The sequence below is a fragment of the Elgaria multicarinata genome, chromosome 7, assembly GCF_023053635.1.
Source record: "Elgaria multicarinata webbii isolate HBS135686 ecotype San Diego chromosome 7, rElgMul1.1.pri, whole genome shotgun sequence".
NCBI classification, from domain to species: domain Eukaryota; kingdom Metazoa; phylum Chordata; class Lepidosauria; order Squamata; family Anguidae; genus Elgaria; species Elgaria multicarinata.
This window is the reverse complement of record NC_086177.1, coordinates 55,397,358-55,419,306: the sequence shown is the minus strand read 5'-3', so window position 1 is coordinate 55,419,306 and position 21,949 is coordinate 55,397,358. Positions and strand designations below refer to the sequence as shown.

General features: G+C 42.3%; 1 protein-coding gene across 1 annotated transcript in view; it reads left to right on the top strand.

Moving 5' to 3' along the window:
* The first annotated feature begins 4,934 nt into the window (after positions 1-4,934).
* EMILIN2 (elastin microfibril interfacer 2) overlaps positions 4,935-21,949 on the top strand; it is a 40,191-nt gene continuing 23,176 nt past the window's right edge. The window contains exons 1-2 of the mRNA XM_063130598.1: positions 4,935-5,050; positions 10,249-10,371. Of these exons, the coding sequence (XP_062986668.1) occupies positions 4,935-5,050; positions 10,249-10,371 (239 nt within the window). The remainder of the gene's footprint in view (positions 5,051-10,248; positions 10,372-21,949) is intronic.

Sequence of the window (21,949 nt, the reverse complement as noted above, 5' to 3'; positions counted from 1 at the left end):
ACAAGAATTCCTTTCTCTGGACTTGCCCTTTGCCATTTAAACACAATGCACAAATGGTGTTGTAAACATTTATTTATCTCAGCTTCCATTCTGCCTCTTCCTTACGCTTAAGGATGTTAACTATGTTAACAGTAATGGAATAAAAACTATACCAAATTAAATGTATATATTAAAATAGAAATTAAAATGCCCTCAGACTTGCTTAACCTCAGCTGACAAAATTATGCACAACTAAAAAAAAGTGTTATGACACTTCCAAAAGGCATATAGGTTCAGACCTAGATGATTCTTTATCTCGTTTGCACCTACTACATTCTAATCAAATTAAGTCTGCTTAACACCTCCTCTATTCCATATTACAAAGTATATTCCCAGGCTCTTATATCAGGTTCTTTACTTCATACCTTTTTAATCAGTCCTAACCATAATATTATCCACTGTTTCTTCTGGGTTTCTTCAGGAGTGGAAAGTTCTGCAACAGGGTTCAGCTACCAGTATCATGATCTTTCTACCTTGATACTTTCCTTAAAAAAAATTTTTTTTGGCTGACTTTTACTGATATTTAATTTTCATATGTAATTAAAAACAGCATGGACATCATATAAAATTGACATTACCTACACAACTATGAATCAAAACGATTAAATATGATAGCCTTTGAGAAAGGTTATAAACTAAAGTGAAGCCCAATTTTGGAAAGTAGTGCTGTTTTTTCCTCCTTATGTCTCTAAAGGGTGGAGAAGAAAAGTTTAGGCAGCAGCTGGCTGATTTAATGTTTTGTTACTTCATTACATGAAAGCAATTGACAGTTCACAGCTAATCTCTTTCTTTCATTATACAACGAAGTTTGCAATCTAAAGTGGCTGAAAGCTCTTTGTGACAGAATTAGAAGGTGTTGTCTAGATAGTTTTCAGCACAAATCAAACAGATTTCACTTGATGGGATATTAGACCAAGCCAAATATTTTCTATATAAAGAAATGACACTGTTTCCTGTTATTTTGATTAAGTCACTCTTAATACTTGGTGTTTAGTCATTCAGAACAGAACATAGCAATGGCCTCAATAAATACATTATTTTGACTGTTTATTTTGTAGTACTGAAGATACATGATAATTTACTATTCTTTAGGGATGTAGCTAGCTAGTTTTATTTCTTTTCAGGGTGTATGTCCATGTACTGGATGCACACCCTAGCGCATTACACTTTGGGGACTAAACTGGATGCTCTTTTCTCACTAAGTAGAGGTTTCAAAGCATCCAACAGCTAACTCAATAAGCTGATATTAAATGTAATATTATTGCAGGTGTAAATAGCAGTCCGGAAGACAATGCCTTGAACTATGCCTTTAACAGCATAAATTAGAACAAACAAGAAAAGCTATTCTATTGCTCAGTGGTTAGAGAAGTGAAGACAAAAACATTTATAAATTGTTTTAAACTGAGGTGTACTGAGGGAGGACTTGTACATGTACTACAAGGAGCCCAGTGCATGTGGTGTGCCTCTACATTTTGTTTATATACATATATTGTATTCCCTGTAGGATCTCTGTCAGTGGATGCCAGGAGTGGAAGATTTGCCCTCACCATAAGAATGTCCCCAAATTACTTACTTCCATTGTGCCCATAGAGAGTGTACCTCCTGTTGGTAGAACAAGGTGGTCCCCAAATGGTGACATCATCCAGGAAGAAGGGCTCCCATCTTATCCAGGCCAGCCATCACTCAATGGCAGAAGACAGAGTTCATTGGGGTCCCTGATCTGGTAAAGAGAACCCCAATTTAGTCATTCAATTTTAATGTATTTAAAACAACATTTACTTACTTCTTGATAGTTCCAGTCAGATTGCAAAGGAAGAAGTTGTTCTTAGACGGTAATTTTAAGCCACTTCATTTGTTGTTTTTCTCCCATGGCATTGTAGAAGGCCCTCCACAATGTCTCAAGTGCAGGAAAATTGGTGCTCCTTCCCCAGGAGAAGCTAAAAGTGGCAATTGCCCATGTTGCAGTAGTGTGACTCCTGCCATACACACGTACACATAAACACACACACCCCAGCCAATTTGCCCTGCGGTATTCTTATCAGTCAAACCCTTCCTGTCTAAGAGACTGAGCAAGGGTATCCTGGTCGACAGACAAGATGTCTGCCCCAGTATATGTCAGCAAGGGTGCCAGATCTGCATTTGGAAGCTACTGAGAATGGGGGTGACACACGTCGGCTCAGTTGCTAGACACTGGATAAAGGAGAATAAGCACTTCCTTCAGGTGTTAAATCAAATATTGAGGAGGTCTGGACTTCAAAATATAAATTTATTTCTGCCAATAAGCCTAATCATTAGGTGGAAAGATGTTTCTTCTAAAATTAGTTGAAGTGGAAGGGTTCAATACCACAGCACAAGAGAATCAAGACCTCCTCCCACCATCCCATAGATTTCCACTGAAAATCACCCCTCTTCCAGAGCTTCTATCAGTCTCTGAAGATAGTCCCTTCACATCCTTAGCCACCTTCTTTCCCTCCGTTCCTAGCTTCTAGCCTTGCTCTCTCTTCCACTCACCACTTTGCCTTGCTGTTTTTCTCAAGTCCTGACTTCTGCCCTACCACCACTTTGCCTTGGTGTTTCTTTCCCCACCTAGGCCCTTGCTCTTTCTTCCTCCTTTACCTTGCTATTTCACCCTCCCCAATATCTATCTCCCCACCCCCACGTGCACATCTTTATCTTACTGGTTCTTGCCTTTCCAGGCCTGCTGTTTTTCTCTCCCTTCACAGACCCTTCTCTCATTATTCTCTCTCTCTCTCTCTCTCTCTCTCTCTCACACACACACACACACACACACACACACTGGACTTGTCTATACAGCTTATTTACCCCGACCTAAATGCACATATTCGCGTTTTAGGTTACATGACGCAGCCATCCATTCGCCGCATCACCGGGTTTTAACCACGATTATGCACATCTTCACATTCGCGATTTACCGCGACTTTTAGATCATGTCTGAGTTTGCACCACATTATGGCTATGTGTCTTTGGGGGAGTTAAATCAGATTTTGACATGTGGGCAGAGCTTTCAGGGTAGGATAACGTGATTGACTGATTTCCCGATTTCTCACGAATCGGCTGCCTCGTTCATTCCCGCTGATTTTAGTTGGAAGTCTCTCTGCAGAGCTCCGCAGAGAAAGCTTCTTAAAACAAATTTATTCCTGTATTTATATATGCATTTCTGTACCGCCCAATATGCAAAGCTCTCTGGGCGGTTCACAAAAAGAAAGAGGGGGAAACGGGCAGTCAGAAGAGGAGACGTGTTTTGCTGCCTCATCCCTTTCCCTCTGTAGCCTCGTTCATCCCCACCCCACCCCCACTCCCAGTTTGTGTGTTATATGAATCTGCAGAGTTCTCAGTGAAATCCCCTCTTCATCACATTTAAAGCTTCAGGAGCCCTGCCCTCTTTGGTATCTGGTCAATTTCCAAACTGGCAGAGCGCTTCCACAAGATGTAGTGATGGCCACCACTTTGGATGGCTTTTAAAAGGGGATAGATAAATTCCTGTAGGAAAGGGCTTTTGATGGCTACTAGGAGGCAGTATGCCTGTGTACACCAGTTTGGGAGAACATGGGCAGGAGAATGCTGTTGCACTCATGTCCCACTTGTGGGTTTCCAGTGGGCAACTGGTCCGCCACTCTGTGAACAGAATGCTGGACTAGATGGACCCTTGGTGTGATCCAGCAAGGCTGCTCTTATATTCTTATGACACACATCCTTGGGCTAATGTGGCATGATATCTTGCCTACTACTTCTCCAGATTACAGAAAAGGTTTATTATGGGGTGAAGAAGGAAAGAATCCCTGTGCCAGGATAAGGACCAGCAATGCACATTTACTGTGTAAGATGTGTCCATCCGTCAGTCGTTCTCCTTACCCCCAAAGATAGTATAAAAAGGGAGCGGATACAACCCAACTACACTATGGTGATTCTTCTCATCCCGCAGTACCAGGTCTGTATCATCCTACCAAGTTATAAGGAAGATTTTGCCCCTAGTATAGTGCTGTGGTGGTAACAGTAGCCTGGTAGAACGGTGGCCCCTGTGCCCTCTGGGATGGATAAGCGCCCCCACCCCTGGGCAAAATAAGTCCTCTTCATTTATTAAGCACTTGTTTTGGATGTGTTTGCTGGGTTGCGTAAGAGTGTTCTTGGAAAGGAAGAAGGCTCAACCAGTCCTCAGTTGAATGGAAAGAAAGGGGGGAAGTGGTGCGGACGCCAAAAGAGATTCCTCTGTCGATAAATCACAATGGCGCACGTGCCTTTCTTTAGGAAATAATGAAGGAGATTAAAAAGAGGCCTTTGGATAATGGCACAGGCCAGCGTGCGCGCTCGTGTGCGTGGGTGTTGAGCGTGTCAGAGAGCACACACGACCAGTCAGAGCCTCGCCACGAGCCAGTTTCACACGGATGCTCTGTTTCGAGTCAATCCCCACAGGAAGAATGCAGTCCGGTCATTTGTGCATTTCCCCCGGGCAAGTGTGAGAAAAGAGGACTGGGCTGCGCGCTGTTTGGCCGGCGAAGCGGGTCGGGGGGAGTGGTGGCGGCGGCGGCGGCAGCGAGTCAGGGGTGTGTGAACAGGAGGGCGGAAACTTTGGAAGAAGAGTCGCGGGGAAAAGGGGAGGGGGGTGTCGAGAATTGTTGCGTCAGTGAAAGAGGTTAGGAGAGAACTGCAGCGAAGGGGAGAAAGAGAAGAGCCTGCGGGGAAGCGAAAGACGGGCGCAATAAGACGACTGAGGGAAACTGAGGGAAGCGGGAATAAGAAGAAGGGGAAAGAGAGCGAGTAGGGAAGAGCAGAGGCGGCGGCAGCTAGCAAGGCGGCTCAGCTCCGGCGTGGCTCTTCGCGCCTCGTCGGGTTCCTCGTGAGCCAAGGGAGCCAGTGGCGCGCCAGCTCCGGCGGGCATGGCGCTGTGCCCGCGGCCCCTCCGCTGGACTTTCCTGCTCCTCCTGGGTCTCGGCGGCTGCCTCAGCCAGGGGACCCCGCAGCTGCGCTCCACCCGGCCCGGGGTCAGAAGCAAGTAAGTGCCGCCGCGCGCCCGCCCGCTCCCCACACCGAGGCTCCCACACAACCCCGCTCCGGGCCTCGGGAGAGTTATTTATTCGTATGAAACATTTTTATACTGAACGTGAGCAATAAGTTTTGTGGGATTTTTTTTTTTAAAAAAAACCTCTTAAAATATAATAATGCAATATGAACTTGAAATCAAAACCCGACTCAGGCAGGAGTGGTAGGGCTGGGTGAGGCGTTTAGCCCCGACTCTTCTCGGTCGCCTTGACAGCTGTGGAGTCGTGATCAGGCTGAAACCCAGCGAGCGCCCCGGGGAGGAAGGATCCCGATAACAGCCGCCTGCCTGCAAGTCGGAGCAAGTTGAAATGGCTGCATTGGGGGGCGGGGGGGGGGAGGAGGAAATTGGTGGTCTGGCGCGTCCAGGGAATCTCATTACTAGCCGGGGGGGGGGGGGCAGTTGCACCTTCTTGACTGGGAAGGACGTTTTTAGGGACTTGTCAGGTTCTGAAAGAATTTGAGTCGAGTTCACACGTGCAGGAGTATCATTCCACGTGCCATCGTTCGGCGGCTCCCAGCTGAATGTCAACTGAATTGAATGGTATGAAGGAGGAAAGTATTGTGTTTGATAGTATTTGAGGTGGTATCCTTCTGCAGTGTTTACTGTGATTTAGTTATTATTTCCTTTGAATATTTATATCCTGCCTTCTGTGGACTGATCCCCAAGGTGGTTTACAAGAGATCTGCGATTATTTTGAAAAATACATTTATTTATTTTATTTCTATAACACCTTTCTGGGATCCACCAAGGCAGTTTACAAAAAGTTCAAAACATTAAACCGCAATCAAATGAAAATATAGTAAAACATTAAAACCGGACCGGACCCCCCCCCCCCCCCCCCCCAGACAACCCAGCAGCCTCTAGTCCTCTGAGTCTCTGACTGATGTGACTAGACTACAGCAAAAATGCACTTCACTTCTGTCCCAGGTCATCTGGTAGTGGGAGCTGATGTTTCCTCTTTCCCTGCCAGAAAGAATTAAAGAAAGAATGCAACACGGGGATATGCTAGTTTTCCCTTTAGTGTGATATTCTTGGAAGGCAGAAGAGGCCACCTCCCAGTGGCTCTTATCCCTCCGGCTGATATCTAGCATTTTCTTCTTTTGCATTCTGCAGTCCCTGGGCAGCATTGTGATAGTTGACAATATGCAGCCCATCGCTTAATGACCTGGTTCATATGACACGACAGCCCACTATGGTGTAATATACCCACAAAGGCTATTGCAATGTACTGGGCTCCTGCAGGTGCCTGGCTTGCTGTGAACCCATATGAACCCAGTCGGCAGGGTTTGTTTGAGGGTTAGACAACCTCCAAATAACCCTAAAACAAGCCATGCAAAAATGGCGCCCACGGGTGCCTGACATGACGCAATGGCCTCCATGGGTAAATTTACCTATGGTGGGGTGTTGTGATGTACAAACAGGCTCAGTGTTGCAGTTGTTCTTTGAAGAGTCATAAGAACATAAGAAGTGCCATGCTGCATCAGACCAAAGGTCCATCTGTTTTATTTATTATTATTTATTTATTACATTTTTATACCGCCCAATAGCTGAAGCTCTCTGGGCGGTTCACAAAAATTAAAACCACAATAAAACAACCAACAGGTTAAAAATACAAATACAAAATACAGTATAAAAAGCACAACCAGGATAAAACCATGCAGCAAAATTGATATAAGATTAAAATACAGAGTTAGAACAGTAAAATTTAAATTTAAGTTAAAATTAAGTGTTAAAATACTGAGAGAATAAAAAGGTCTTCAGCTGGCGACGAAAAGAGTACAGTGTAGGCACCAGGCGGACCTCTCTGGGGAGCTCATTCCACAGCCAGGGTGCCACAGCACTCTAGTCCAGCACTCTGTTCACACAGTGGCCAACCAGCCATCGGCCAGGGACCAACAAGCAGGACATGGTGCAACAGCACCCTCCCACCCATGTTCCCCATGTGTTGGCTGGTGAAGTGGTGGGCTAATGGGAGACCACTTGTTGAGCAGTGACTGAATGGGAATCCAACGCCCTTGCTGGTGTTGGTGAACAAAGAGGGTAGCTGGAATCAACTGTGCAGGTTTCTGGCTGTTGATTGGCTACATCTGCACACACATACAGCTTTCAGTGGTTAGAGTGTTGGACGGGAACTCAGGAGATCTGGATTCTAGCTCCAACTCAGCCATGAAGCTTAGTGAGTGACTTTGAGCCAGTCACTGACTCTCAGTCTAACCTGCCTCACAGGGTTGTTGTGAAGATAAAAAGGAGAGGAGAGTCATGTAAGCTGCCTAAGCTGCCTTAGGTTCCTTGAAGGAAAAAAGGCAGGATATAAATGTAATAATAAAGAAATACATTCATACTGTCAACTCAAATTCAGATGTTCCTGCAAGAGTAACTGGACCCAGTCCTTACTCTGCAGGAACATTGCTCATGGTGGTGGTTGTGGTGGGGACGAGGAATACCTCCTAACCATTACTGCTATTGAGGAAATGTCAACTGTTCATTCCTAACTCTGTTAATAAATGATCCCCAGGCTCAGCAGCCTTAATGCTCCACTTCATAAGGTAGTCTGGTCCCTAGACAAATTCTAGAAAGCCCTATAGCTCTTCCTGGCAAAGAAAGATTTAGATAAATTGGTATGAGTTCAGAAAACAGCAATACAGATGAACAGGGGACTAGAAACTAAGGAAAGTTTGGAGGAACTGGGTATCTGTTGCCCTGAAGAGAGAAAGGGGAGGGGAGATACGATAGCACTTTTCAACTTCCTAAAAAGTTGTCCCATAGAAGATGGCCCTAGCCTGTTTTCTATTATTCAAGACTGTAGGACTTGAAATAATGGGCTTAAGGTACAGGAAGGCAGATTTCAGTTGAACATCAGGAAAAACCTCCAAGCCACCAGAGCAATCAGATAATAGAACCAACTGTCTGAGGAGGAGGTGGTTTTTCCATCACTGGAGGTTTTCAATCGAAGGCCGCACAGTCAAGGAACCGCCCAGAGCTCCGGCTATTGGGCGGTATAGAAATGTAATAAATAAATAAATAAATAAATAAATAAAAGGATGCTTTAAGCTGGATTCCTGCACTGAGCAAGGAGTTGGACTTGCTGACCTAAATGGTCCCTTCCAACTCTTTGATTCTATGATAAATGGACAGATGAACAGAAATGGAAAAACATACAAGATGATGATTCATGGTTATCAGTTTAAGGCATTTCCCCCCATTTGAACACTTTGATATCTTAATTCCCAGTATTTCCCCATCTAGACTACCTTATTTCCACTCACAGCCTTCTTTGTTGACCCGGTGTTCACTATTTACAAAATACAACAACAACAACAACAACAAGAAGCAAAGCTATAGGTCCAGTTATTGATTCTTGCTGGTTCTATTACAGACATCATCCACAATTTAAGAAATAAAAAACCCTCATCAACAATTTACCCTTTATACCAGTGGTGTGACGTTATTGGACTGCAGCTCCCATTAGTCCTAACCACACCTAGAGGGCCACACATTCCCCATCTTTGCTTTACACAAAGCTGTGGTACCAGTTTTTGGCGCTTGATGGTCGAAAAAAATAAGATAGCTCTAATGGAAATGTTAACCAATACATGGAGGGCATACAGAAATGTGTAAGAAGGGGATAACTTCAACACAACTTAGTGGGATTTTATGAACTTCATGACAAAGCACAAAGAGCTAAAACAATCATCACAATCACATTGTCTTTTATGGAAAGATTTATTAGGTTAATGGAGCATAGCCAGATATTAATAAGAGATCAGGCAAGCAAGTGAGTTGCATGTTTCAAGATCAAGATATATGAATGTTCTTATTGATATCTCACATTGTTAACTTATTTAATGTATTGTTAAATTTGAAAAACAATAAAGGTATATTTAAAAAAGAAGATAGACATCACTTTAAAATCCTCATATTGTTTCTTGTTGCTCTCAAACACAAGTCAGAATTTTCTTAAATATGACCCCACCCAGAACTCAATACTGAGCTAATTTATAAAGAAGAATAGAGTTCAGTTAGCACGGGTAAGATGAGGACAAATCAATGTGCCGTCTAGAAATTCAATCTCTTGAAGTTTATCTAAGGCAGCTACATTGCTTTATGAACTTGTTTCTAAAAAAAAAAAGTTTGCATCTCTCCCTTTCCATTCAGGCTTTGTTTAATTGCTCTGTGCTCCTTGTTAGCCCACACAACTCACAGCACTCTCTGCTTTCCAATTCAAATTGATTTCTTAACCACAATCCATTCCAGATTCAGTATCATGTGGCTTCAGTTCAATGTTAAGTTGCACCACTTTTGTATTCTATCCTAAGGTCAGGCATTATTTGTCCTCGTAATTACTTCAAAAGAAACTGTGTGGTGGCTAGGTGTATGTTCATTTAAAGAACTTGCTTTTGTTTATATTATATCACCCTAGGTTCAAGCGCACTCATTGGGGTTGTTCACACAACATGCTAACCCCTGATCAGTAGTTGAGTGGAGGTTAATGTAGTGTAGCTTATTTTTCTCAAACAAGCCACCTTGAGGACCCATGGTTTGTTGCTGGGTTGTTCAGGGTGGTTAACAAGCCACACTGCATGGTTAACAAATCACCCTGTGGGAAATGTTCTGGGTTAAGACAACACGCTAACCCATGGTTCAACAATCAACACATGATACAACAACCTCAACTACTCAGTGTGGGTGTGTACAGTTTGGAGTGAGGAGCCTTTGCCTCCCAATTTCAAGCTCTATTCTGTGGACACTGGTTGCATTTGGTGAGAATGTGTATCTTAGGCTGCAAATCCTATACCCGCTTACCTGAACTGGTGCTTACTTTTAAATAGATGTGTATAGGAATGTGGTGTTACCTTTGTAGATCAAGCAAGGCAGTGTTTTATAATGCTTCAGCTCCACAGTAGCATTCAAGACAGTATATTCCCTATATCTCCTGGCTATTTGTACATTTTTTAGATGTGACCATGCTTCACCTTCATGTATTCGGCTACTGGGTGGGGGAACCCAGATAATTGCAAACCTGCCTTGACCCCATCCTGAATGCAACATTCGATATTGCATGTTTGACCCAGACAAATCACTTAATAATCTGCATTGTTTCCTGCTTTAACAATATATCTATTCTTGTCTCTCTCTCTTCTACCCTGCAGAAATTGGTGTGCCTACATAGTGAACAAGAATGTGACCTGCTCTGTGCTGGATGGCACTGAGAGTTTTGTTCAAGTTCAGTACAAATGTGCCTGGAACCAGATACCCTGCCCACACACTCCAACGTAAGTAACAGAGGAAGTCAGGAAGGGTGGGTGGGTGGGGAAGCATTTGGTCATCTTTCCAGTAATGAGGCATTCCCATATGTAGGCAGGAAAATCCTAAGTTTTATCACACAACCTAGCCAGACTGTGGAATTATTCATGTTTAAAATCTTTACCATGTGGTTACTTCATGAGGATGTGCATTATTTTCTAACATCTGATTTCTAAGCCACTACCTAAGCTGAACAAAGCTTGCTCATTTTATTGCAAACATAAGGCAGCTGAAACTAATTAGAGCCATGTTGACTCTTCTGTCAACAGATCATGCAACAAGTTACTGTACATTATTCAGACAAAAGAAGGAAATGGCCATAACATTATCCTTGCATAACTACTTTGGGGCTGGCGTTCGTTAAGTATTTTTTTTATAAAACTTTAATCAAAGTTAGAGCAATTAGTACCTGGATTGTTGTGCAAGCTTTGTGAACACCTGCTGTTGAAGACAATTACATTCCTTAGCCTATATTCACCTGCAGGCTCTAGTCATGCAGAGTAGTCATAAATTTTGCTGTAAATCAATGCCGGTCCTCTTCTTTGAAATGACTGGGAGGAAGCCAAAGCTTACCAGTAATTTTGAGCCAACATGTTTGCAATGTGTGTTGCCCTGTGATCCAAATGGACAAAAGACTTGGAATATAAATAGGGGAAATAATTTTATTGAACAGGTTATATAGCCATTGAAATGGTCGTTCAAATGGGGGCACCTCTGCCAGCAAGCTTTCCTTGAGAAATGTTACCAAGTCCAGCAAAATGCATTTCATCACATCCCTCTCAAACTGGGGAGCAGTTTGAGGGTCTAGACAAATACTTTACTTCCACCGTCAGAGCATGTCTAGCAATTTAGGTGCCCTTGGCTACCAACTGGGAGCCCTAACCCTGTTCCAATAGCTAGGAGTACTGACCTAGTTTCCTCCATAATCTACTCTAACCACTACTACTGTAATACTTTGAGTTTCAGAAATTGCCAAGTATGAACTGTCAGCAGCACTAGAAACTTGTTGACAAATACAGGATTCCTAACCTTAGATGTGCTGCTGACTTGGAACTCCCCTGTCCCCTGCACTATCCGCTGCCTTCTGCTTTCATTCTAAGAACTACTTTTCCTCTAGCTAGGGATTCTGAGACATGCTTCCCAAACAGAAGAGCCAGCCCTCCCATATGGCAGGATGAATCCCCTTCCTCATACAGTGGATACCAAAGGGCAGTGGATTGAAGCGCCCCACTGCCACCAGAAATGCTGTGTGTCCCATTGCCACAGCTGCTGCAGCAGGAAAACAGCCAGGATGGTTCTCTGGAGTGGCTGTCAGCACCCACCCTATGCCTCTCTCTGAGCGAGGCATAGGGTGGGTCCAGAGAGTCATGCTGGCTTACGCCTGGCTGCGGAAAATGCTGCAGCAAGAGAAGGGTTGTGGCAGCTCAATAGAGTGGCAGGCTGATGCCTCAGCCTGAGGAATCCTTGCTTTGAGGACTCCTCAGATCATGACATCAGGTGGGTAGATGTTCTGGGAAGCCTTGCCAGCAACTCAGCATTGTTCTTCAGAGAACATGCTCAACTCAGATGCATCACTCTGAAACTCCTTCTTCAGAGCAAATCATTGGTGAGGAGGGAGCCCTAGAGATTGCCTGTGCTGCTGCAGGACGGGTTGTCTCCAGAGTCACTTGCCCACCCACATCTTGCTCTGAAGAAGCAAGCCACTGAGGGAGAGGCTAGTGACATGTTGCTGCTGCTGCTACTAGGGTTGGGAAAGGGAGTAGCAGTGGTTGCTGCTGCCACCAACACCATCATCACAGCAGAGGATGGGGAGAAGAGAGGGTAGCGATGCATCCTCCTACCTCAGGCAATGGGAGGTCTTATGCCAGCCCTGCCAAACAAGTAAGAGAAACTGTCTGGGTAACAGAGGGGAAAAATAATGGGGGAAGGGTTAAGCAACTTCTCCCACACTCCACTTCTCCTTGGTAAATGTCTCCTCCCACTCTCTGCTTTTCACATCAGGGGCAAACATGTGGTTAGGAATCCTACCATATGTGGGGATGTCAGTACCTGGCTATGGCCTCAGAGCTGGAAAGAAATAGTTAAGAAAGTTCTATATTATATATTATTTCGAGAAGGGCTCTGCATCACTGCCCCGGTTTCCTTTGTTTCTTTTTCTCTGCTTCTAAGATCAGTGGAATCTGATCTTTCTGTGCTTGCAATCTATATTCACAAAGAACAAGTAAGCCCCCAGCCTGCCATGTTTAATTATACGCTGCTGAAGTACTTTTCCCACAATTGCTTCTGCTGTGGATAGGCCTTCTTCTACCACCTGGCAGTCTGGAATCCTTACTCTCAAGCTTCTGGTCTAGCTAATTTAATTCCTAAAAGGGAAGGAATAGTTTATTGGCTTCTGTGAAACTATCCTGGAAGAAATGTTAAGAATGGAAACATTGGTCTTATTGTCAAATGGAAGTGAAGTACCTTGTATCAGCTTTGCCAAAGTATGACTGCATCTGGAAGGTCTATTACAGTATTTTTCAAATGTACATTTATTACTTTTTAAGAGTCATGTGAAATTGCCACCGCCTTAACTATGGCTTAAGCTTTGATAGGAATTTACTATAGAAGTTGACTACGTAGTGCAATCCTCTACAGGGGCTTACTGCCTATAAGTCTGTTAAGAACTTAACTCAATGGGGCTTACTCTCTATAAGTCTGTTTAATCAAAGTTTTGTGTTGTGCATTTTGATTTTTGCAACATATTTCCTTTTTTGCCAAAAAAAAGTAGCCTGCCTTTGCCAAAGAAATAAATAGAAAATAGCTCAGATTAAACTAAACGTGGGCTACAGCAGCTAAATAAGAGGAACTGGGGTGAGCTACACTCTGTATTATGTTCCTCTGCTGATTCTTTTAATAAAATCTTAACTGACCACTTTAAACTAGTTTTCATATGTATGAATAGATAAGATTGAACTGGGTTGACTGGTGAGGAGAGATTGAAATCCTGTGCACACTTACCTGGGAGTATACACAGTGGGGCTTACATGCAAGTTGGAATATACAATATATGATTCCACTGTAAATTTGTATCATGGGCAGGATGTTCTGGGCAGAGTGTCTTCATGATAAGTAAGTGGTGGGAACAACACCAGACTTCACTTTGTGCTGCTATCTCTATGGTGATACTAGGCCTGCCTTCTGAGAAGTACAACTGTCATCCTGTCTGTGCCTATCCAGTCCTTAAGATCCTCTTCAGAGGTCCTATTCAAATACTCTGGCCAAATGAAGTGAGGTGGATGGCTAGTAGGATGGTATCCTTCCTTCCCTATGGTGGCATGCTGGCTGTGCAATAGCCTTCCCAGAGAGGCTCATCAGGCACCCTCTTTATGGTCTTTTCAGTGCCAAGTGAAGACCTTTCTATGCACCCATGCCTTTTTAATAACTCATATTTTTTATGATCTGGGAATCTCAATTTATAATTTGTGTTTTATTGAATATCTTGCTTATTTTTTCCTCTACCATAGTGATAGGCAACCTGTGGCCCTCCAAACATTTTGGCGTATAACTCCCATCTTCCTTTATCATTGGCTATGTTTGATAGCTCTGTTGGAAGTTGTGGCCAAAACATTTAGAGGGCTCCAAGTTGTTGCCCACTTGTTCTTTTGGAAACATCAGTCTTTATGCTGCTTTCTCCTGTTTTGATCTTGCATTTTAATGTTGCATTTTATTCTTTTAATTTTCATTGACTTGGCCCAGAGAATATATTATTGGATGGCCATATACATTTAGGGTTGGATCCCTATATAGATTCATGCTTAGAGTAGACCGATTGAAATCAGTGGGGCTTAAGCTAGTCACTAATTAGTGTCTAAGTTTAAATCTCATTGATTCCAATTCTAAGCATGACTAAGGGCTCCATCCGATGAGTGTTTTATTGCACGCTCATTACTGGGCACTCACGGATTTTTCACAGGTCCCTCACACGACGTCATCTGCCTCCCGTGCCTGTTCTGGCCTTCCTTGCGCTACAAGAAAAAACGCAGAAAGTCTGAAATATTTCTAAAACTGGAAGTTGCTGCTCTCTCCTAATGTGTGCAGGAGAAACAGCATGATTAGAACGCCTGACTGAATGGGCCTCGTGCTCGTTGTTTACTTCCTGTTTTGAAACAGGAAGTAACTGAGCAACTGAGTAACTTCCTGAAACCAGGAACAGAGAAGCGATGGTTGGGAGCGTGCTTTCCCATGTGTGATGGAACCCTAAGTCTGGATCCAACCCATAGTGAAGTAAAACAAACAAACAACCTCCACTAAGTGATATATGGAGAATTAGAATGGCTGTCTGGCTGAACCAGTCTTCCCCTCCCTCTCTTTGGGATAGAATTCACACTATCCCCAGTGTGATAGTGACCTTAAGCCAGCTTAGTGTATATTGTAAGCTAGTAAAAAGATAGCAGGTGTTAAAAATAGACATTCCCAAAGGTTTATCCCAGTCTCTAAAAACTAACCTAAAATAAGGGGTGTTACCTTTCTTTCAAAAGATATTCAGTTTCTGGCTTTGATGGAGTTTCTGAGGAAGGGAATTCCACAATTATAGGGCAGACACCAACAATGTTGCAAAGGAGGAAAAAAAGATGTCATGATTGCATAATTGCAGTGTAGCCTGTTAAGACTGAAGCTCTAGTTTTCTACCCTTTGACTTAAAAAAAGTCTGTTCCAGTAAGTGGAGAGCTAGAGAGCAATACTGCTACTGAGAGGCCAGTGTGTTATTCCAAAGAACATTTTGATCGACAGATCAGCCATCAAAGATGAAAAGTATTTCTCTGTGCGAATTGTGGTTCTTGGGTTTCTAAGAGGAGACCAGAAAGCCTAGTTGGTTAATGATCAGCCTTCTAGGCTTATGGAAGGCTGATCATGAACGACACATGTCATGGAATCTGTGTTCTAAGATATTAATAGTCTGATCTGCATGACAATGTCTTGATATTTCCAGTCATCAGAACCTGTATACCCTAGTTGTTGCGAAGCATGGGAGGGTGCTGTTGCACCATGTCCTGCTTGTCACTCCTTGGTTGACAACTAGTTGGTCACTGTATGAACAGAATGCTGGACTAGATGGACCCTTGGTCTGATCTAGCGTGGCTCTTATATTTCTCACTTAATCTTAAAGTCTACCCAACTATTAAAATAATCTTTTGAAGCCCATATACCTTGTTTTGGACCAGCCTTTGCCCCTACTAAAAAGATTCTAGACTTATAAAGGGGGGATAATATTCATTTCAATAATATTTATATAGGAATAGTTCCTACTGGATTTTGTCTCATGATGGTGTTCTAAAAAAGAAATAAGAAGGAGACCTTAAATGACAACTGCCCTTAAAAACAACAACAGCTTGGTAGTTTTGTCAAAATAGTATTCTCAAGACAATTATTATTGTATAAGTATACTGTTTCTATAAAGAAATACAATTCTAAACAGCCACAGTGCAGTAAATAAAGACATAAGAATAAAAAATACAGGCAGGATGGTTAGTGACAAGGTGAAGCACACTGAAATAGAGACAAATATATGTAATTCATATGTCAAAAATATGTGTATGCTAATTAAAACATTCTAGGGTAAGAATGGAGGACAGTTAACTTTTTCTTCAATGAAAAGTAATTGGACTAAACTTATACCAGAGTAAATGGCTAAAATACGAACAGTAGAAGTGCAGTAATATGCCCTCATTCATACAAGTTCAGGGGGGAGGCTCCAGGCTGCGTTGTCTTTCTAGCCTCCCATGTTTCCTTACTGTTTCTTCCATCTTTTTCCTTAATGCAGAAAATCTGTTCAGGGAAAAAAAAGTAGAAAAGCTGAACAATGCTTTCTGACTGCTAGGACTAAGAACTCTCTGTCTCGAAGCACCAATATATAGACTAACGAAAATCATGCTTTTCTAGTTTTTCTTTTTATTCCGCCTTGGCCGCAATGCGATGCAAACTTTCTTAAGAATAACTTCTATTGTTTTCGGTGGAACATATGAGTAAACATGTACAGGGTCAAAATTATTGTCATAATTGAATATTTTTCCAGTGGCCCATTTCTCATGTAAACAACAACCCAATTTAACCCACAAATTGATGAGGGTGAGCAGGGGCTACCATTTGTTGCTAGGTTAACTTTGGGTTGTTTAACCCCTAAACAACCCACAGGGTCAATTTCAGACATCATACTCACAACCTGTGAATGGGGCATTTGTAGGTTGTTTACTGAAGGCATAAGTGAGGAGTGTGCTGGAGGCAGCGCTCGCCCCTGCCCATTCCTGCCAATGTGTGAGTTGCATGTGAATCAGGTCATAGTCATTCCAAGAAGTCCTTGGATCCCTGTTTGAGCATAGCTGGACTTCTTGGAACTTAGCAAAGTGTCTGGGAGCTGATCCTGGGGAAGGGAAGAACAGTTCTTTTCCTCAGTCTGGGGATGCGGCAGGAGCTCCTAGTTAAGGACTAGGTCCTGCTGTGATCCCTCTACCCAGAATGGAAAGAGATCCAGTGGACATGGCTCTATTGTCAGATTGCTGACCATAGCTGTGCCCATAAACCAGTAGAGAATACTGGAAAATACTGCTTTCTGGTGGTTTATTGTTAGAATTCAGCAGTGGTCTGCTTCAGAAGTATTGATAAACATTGGTTTAGTGTTACATGTATAGACTTCTCCTTTGTTGTGAATGTGAAGAAGGGATCAGGAGCGTTCACTTCCGTTTTCAATTATCAGGGTTTGAGAGGGCCTTGAGCAAGGTGCTGTCTGGCAACCTCCCCCAGTGCCCTTCTGATGGAGCCCCATAGCATATCAGGAAGAGGAAGCATTAGGTGGTGGTGACAGGCAGCAGAGGGGATGGGCTGTGCTCCTAAAAGCAGCATAGAGCCAACCACCAAGTATTTCACAGCTGCCACTATCATGTTCATCATTTGCAATACCTCTGGGTCTTATCCTTGAAATAATATGTGTCAGGAGTAGGCCCACAGGGTTTGGGAATAATGAAGATACTGATGGCTACAGCCATCTGACCTGGTGCTTCTCTTTGCAGCCCTAGGCTACTAAAAAAGAAAACTTAGCCCAGCATCAGCCACAGTGGATCTCCCAGGGCCTATGTGTCTCAGCATTTGCCCCACCATGGTGAGTGCTGACTTTGTTTATTCTACCAAACTCTAAACTGTGGTTAGTCTTAACTATTGTTAAGTGAAACAAGCCAGCTTCATAAATCAAGGCTTGAAGCTGATTTGTTTCAGGAAACCACAGTAAAGAACAACAATAGTTTGGAAGGGTTTTGACAATATGCTAAATTGTAGTTACTAAAAAATGGAAGTAAATGCTTTCAGTTTCCTCATGGTTGTGCCAGAGGAGGAGAAGGGAGGGCTGAAGCATGTGAGCCCAAGGCCTACCCAGGCTCATTCACATAATGCTAAATCACTGTTTAGCAGTGCATTTGAACAAGGATGTATCACATTTGCATCATTTCTTTGTATGAGTTTGCATGTTCAGACCTAAAATGGTTAGGGCATACTGAATGGATTTCTGAATCTGTCCTAAATAGATCTGTCCTGACAAATTGCATCATTTGCAGGTAATACTTTGAAGTAGTTTAAAATGTGTTGAAATAAATTAAGAGTAAAAATTATTGGATGAGGGGCAAGGACTAGAGAAAAATCTTTTGTAGGCTCCAGCTTGCTGCCTGCATGGGGTGTGTAGTTGAGGGACAGTGTATGAAAAGCAAAAAGCAAATATAAACAATTTCAGACACACACTTCAGTAGCTTGGCTTGCTTATTTGAATAATCTCAGATTGCTTAATGTGATGAACTTTTGGCCATGTCTCTTTGACCTAATACTGTCTATGTCTGTTTGTAAACACTGCATAACAATACACTCTTTTATTGGATTTGCAAAGGGATTTGCGTATTTCATGAATCATTCATAACTTGCTAAATAATTCCAAAAATCCAGACAAACTCCCTCTCAGTACAAATTGAGTGCATACTTCTATGTTTGGGCTTTGATAATACTGGATGGCGTTTTAAACAAGCTGCTTCTTTTATTCATTTCTGGATAAATGCCCAAGTGATAGTTAAAGGGGTTACTGTATATGTTATGATATTTCATAATGGTTAACTTCATAAAGTAATGTTGTGCACCTCAAAACAGATAGACATCCCATATTTTCAATGCTGCAGAGCGTGAAGCTCTTACCTAGATGGCTTGGAACCTATCAAGCTTCTGGTAAAATCTTCCCCCTCTACTCCTAGAGTATTGGCATGGGAAGAGTATGAAATGCAGTATTATTTTCAGGGCTGCGGTGTTCACTACTTGGCTTCTTCATGACTTTTCTTCTTTGGAGACATTGCTGGTTATAGAAAGTCCACATGGGCGTGATCCACTCCTTTGTCACAACTGATCATGTTGCCTTAATTTTAGACTTGTGTGGCAATGGTTTTTAATCTTCATTATTTTGTGTATCTGCTTGCATTTTTGTTAGGGTTGTTATGTATTTTACAGAATGTCCACATACTGTTGGTATGATCCTCATAAGTTTGAAGGATGTTTCAAATTCATTTCATTGTTATTTATTACGGTTGCAGACCAGCAAAATCAACACCAAAACATGCAAAGGATAGATAAAAAGTGACATAAAAACAAAATACAGCTTGGTGAGTTGCTTCTCTCAGAAGAATTGCAACATTATTTTTCTAATTTACATTGAGGTCATGAGAAACTTAGGCCTTAGCTAGACCTAAGGTTTATCCCAGGATTGTCCCTGCCTGCTCCCGGGATATCCTGTGTGTCATTTACATGAACAGGGATGACCCTGGGATAATCCCGGAATAAATCTTAGGTCTAGCTAAGGCCTTAGAGACCTTTTAATATGGGAGGATGTTTCAAATGTATTTTGCTCATCAACTGCTTACTGTTCTGGAGCTTGTTTCCCCCCTTGGCTTCCTTCCGTACACAGTAGTAGAGGCAAACTTATTTTCAGTTCCACTTTTAATTTTCTTACCAATATGTAAACTGCAGTGGAGGCTTGTGACTCCAATATCAGTGGGGTGGTGAATCTGCTCTGGGTTTCAGTCAGAACCAGTCAGAACTCACACCTTGGACAGCTTCTTTAGAGTTCTGACTGAAACCTGGAGCAGATTCATCACCACACTGACATTGGAGGCAACAGCCTCCGTTGATAAATTGTATTGCTTACTTCTTCCGTGTATAGTGGAAACTTGTAAAAACGCTCTTAAGATTTTCATCTTTTATCGTTATGGTTGCAGGAATCACTCAAAATTTTACCAGGGAACTGTGGAGATCTCTGGATCACAGTTTAAGAATCACTGTCTTGTGGAATTCCTTGAGAGGCTAATCGCATACCCCTCCCCTGAGAAGGGGAAGTAGGCAAATATTCCACCCTGTTATATTTGGCAGTTTGTATGGATAGCTTAGGAACACAAGCAAAGTATGTGGTTCATACCTGTTCATGCAGCTTGAACATTATTTAAAACTGACTGCACTATTTGCACGCATAATCCCTTTTGACAAAATATAATTAGGATTGTTATCAAAAGGAAGAAAGCATACCATAAGTTTAGCATTGTTTTCTGGAATGAGAGGGCTCCAAAATCACTCAGAGTTGGAAAGAATGTATTGAGATAGTTGGAAATATTTGTGTGGAATTCAGCTGTAAATTGACAAAATCCCTTTTTATTCTCAGTAGAATTAGGTTTCTTTCTTTCTTTCTTTCTTTCTTTCTTTCTTTCTTTCTTTCTTTCTTGCATTTCTATACCACCCAATAGCTGAAGCTCTCTGGGTGGTTTACAAAATTAAGACAATTCAAAGTATAAAACAACAGTATAAAACCATAATATAAAATACAATAGAAAAGCACAACCTTTACTTTTTGTATATCTGTTTAGAGCAAGGGAAAGACTGTAATAATAAAAAGCCACATAGAAATTCTTCATATAGGTGTGAGTGAGTCACAAGAAATTGTAAGTCACCTTACCATGTCTGCTGTTCTCTGAGAATAATAGTTTAGTTTAAACTTGCATTTTAAACCCACCCTGTTAAAATGTTAAAACTATTTTTCTTTAATGCCATTTAGTGCAACTTGGGGCTTATCTATATAGACATTTTGAAGGGTCTTGCTGTCTGTCTCTGGTGTAATGTGTATTCCAGAGCTTCCTTCCTTCCTGTAGCACATTCATGAGTCACTTGCCAGGCTTCCCCATTCTCATTGTGCTAAACTATGTTCCTTGAAAAAGTACTTTGGGAACAAGATTAATCCAGTAAATGGGAAGTCTATTCTTATTTGGGGAATGGACAGGGCATGAAAAGGAGAAGAAGAGCTTCATCCTACTGTTCCTGTTGTTGATTAACTGGAAAGAAGAAGAAGAAGGAGAAGAAGAAGAAGAAGAGGAGGAGGAGGAGGAGGAGGAGGAGGAGGAGGAGAATGTATTTTGGAAGGTTGAGGGCTACTGGCAAGCAGACAGGAAGGATACTTTCCTGTCCTTCCTGTAGGAATCTCAAGAATCTGTTTGAGTTTTTTATACCAAAGAGTAGAATATGTAATCACTAGGGATATGCATTGGATTCTGGAGCAGATTGGGTTCTGTTGTCTTTTGGGGAAAGCCTGCTTCAACTTGGGAAGCAAGAGTTTATGACCAAAACAGCTCCAATAGCTTCAAAGCAAAGTGAGGACCATTAGCTGCTCCATCATAATTTCCCATGAATGCCTCTGGGCCACACATGGGGTTCAGAAATATTCTTAGGATAAAAGTGTTGGTATGCAGCCACCAACCACCTTCATTTGCAGTGCACCCATTTTCTGGTGGTGCGAAGGATAGTTTCTCAAATTGCCAAATGTGCACAATATTTTTGGTATGGGGAGGGTGCATGCAATGCTTGGGGTTAGGGGTCAGCACCCATTGAGATGAATGAGACTTAAGTTAGACTAACATTAGAAACCCCTGGTTTCTGTAGAACTCAGAGGTACTTTTCCATGGTAGTTTTTTATTTTTCTGATAGTATCCATTGCTATAGCAGACGATGAACAAAAAAAGCAAGGGACTGAAGATCAAGTAAAACGATATGGGTTCACCTGCTAGCATCATACATGCAGAACAAGTTCTTTAGGTTTGAAACATACACCTCACTTCAAGCACACTTAGGCCCTTTCTGCACCTAAGGATTATCCCAGGAAAATGGAGGGATCATCCCTGCCTGCTCCCGGGATCCCCTGTGTGTCATTTCCATACAGGGATGATCCCAGGACGATCCCTGGAAAAAAGGCAAGTGTAGAAACGGCCTTAGTTTCCTATAGATTTCTGTGTGATTTGTCTATATGTACTTGGTTTCAAAAAGGCAACTTGAATCATTCAATGTAAAACTTACCTGCTCCAGAATCTAATGCACATCCCCAGTAATGAAAATACAGGTGTTCTTAAGACTTCAAACACTTCTGTGAACTAATTAATTCATTGATGTTTGTGAAGCAAATTAACATTTAGGAAACCAGTGGAAATCCCCAATGGACTTCAAAGGCAATCA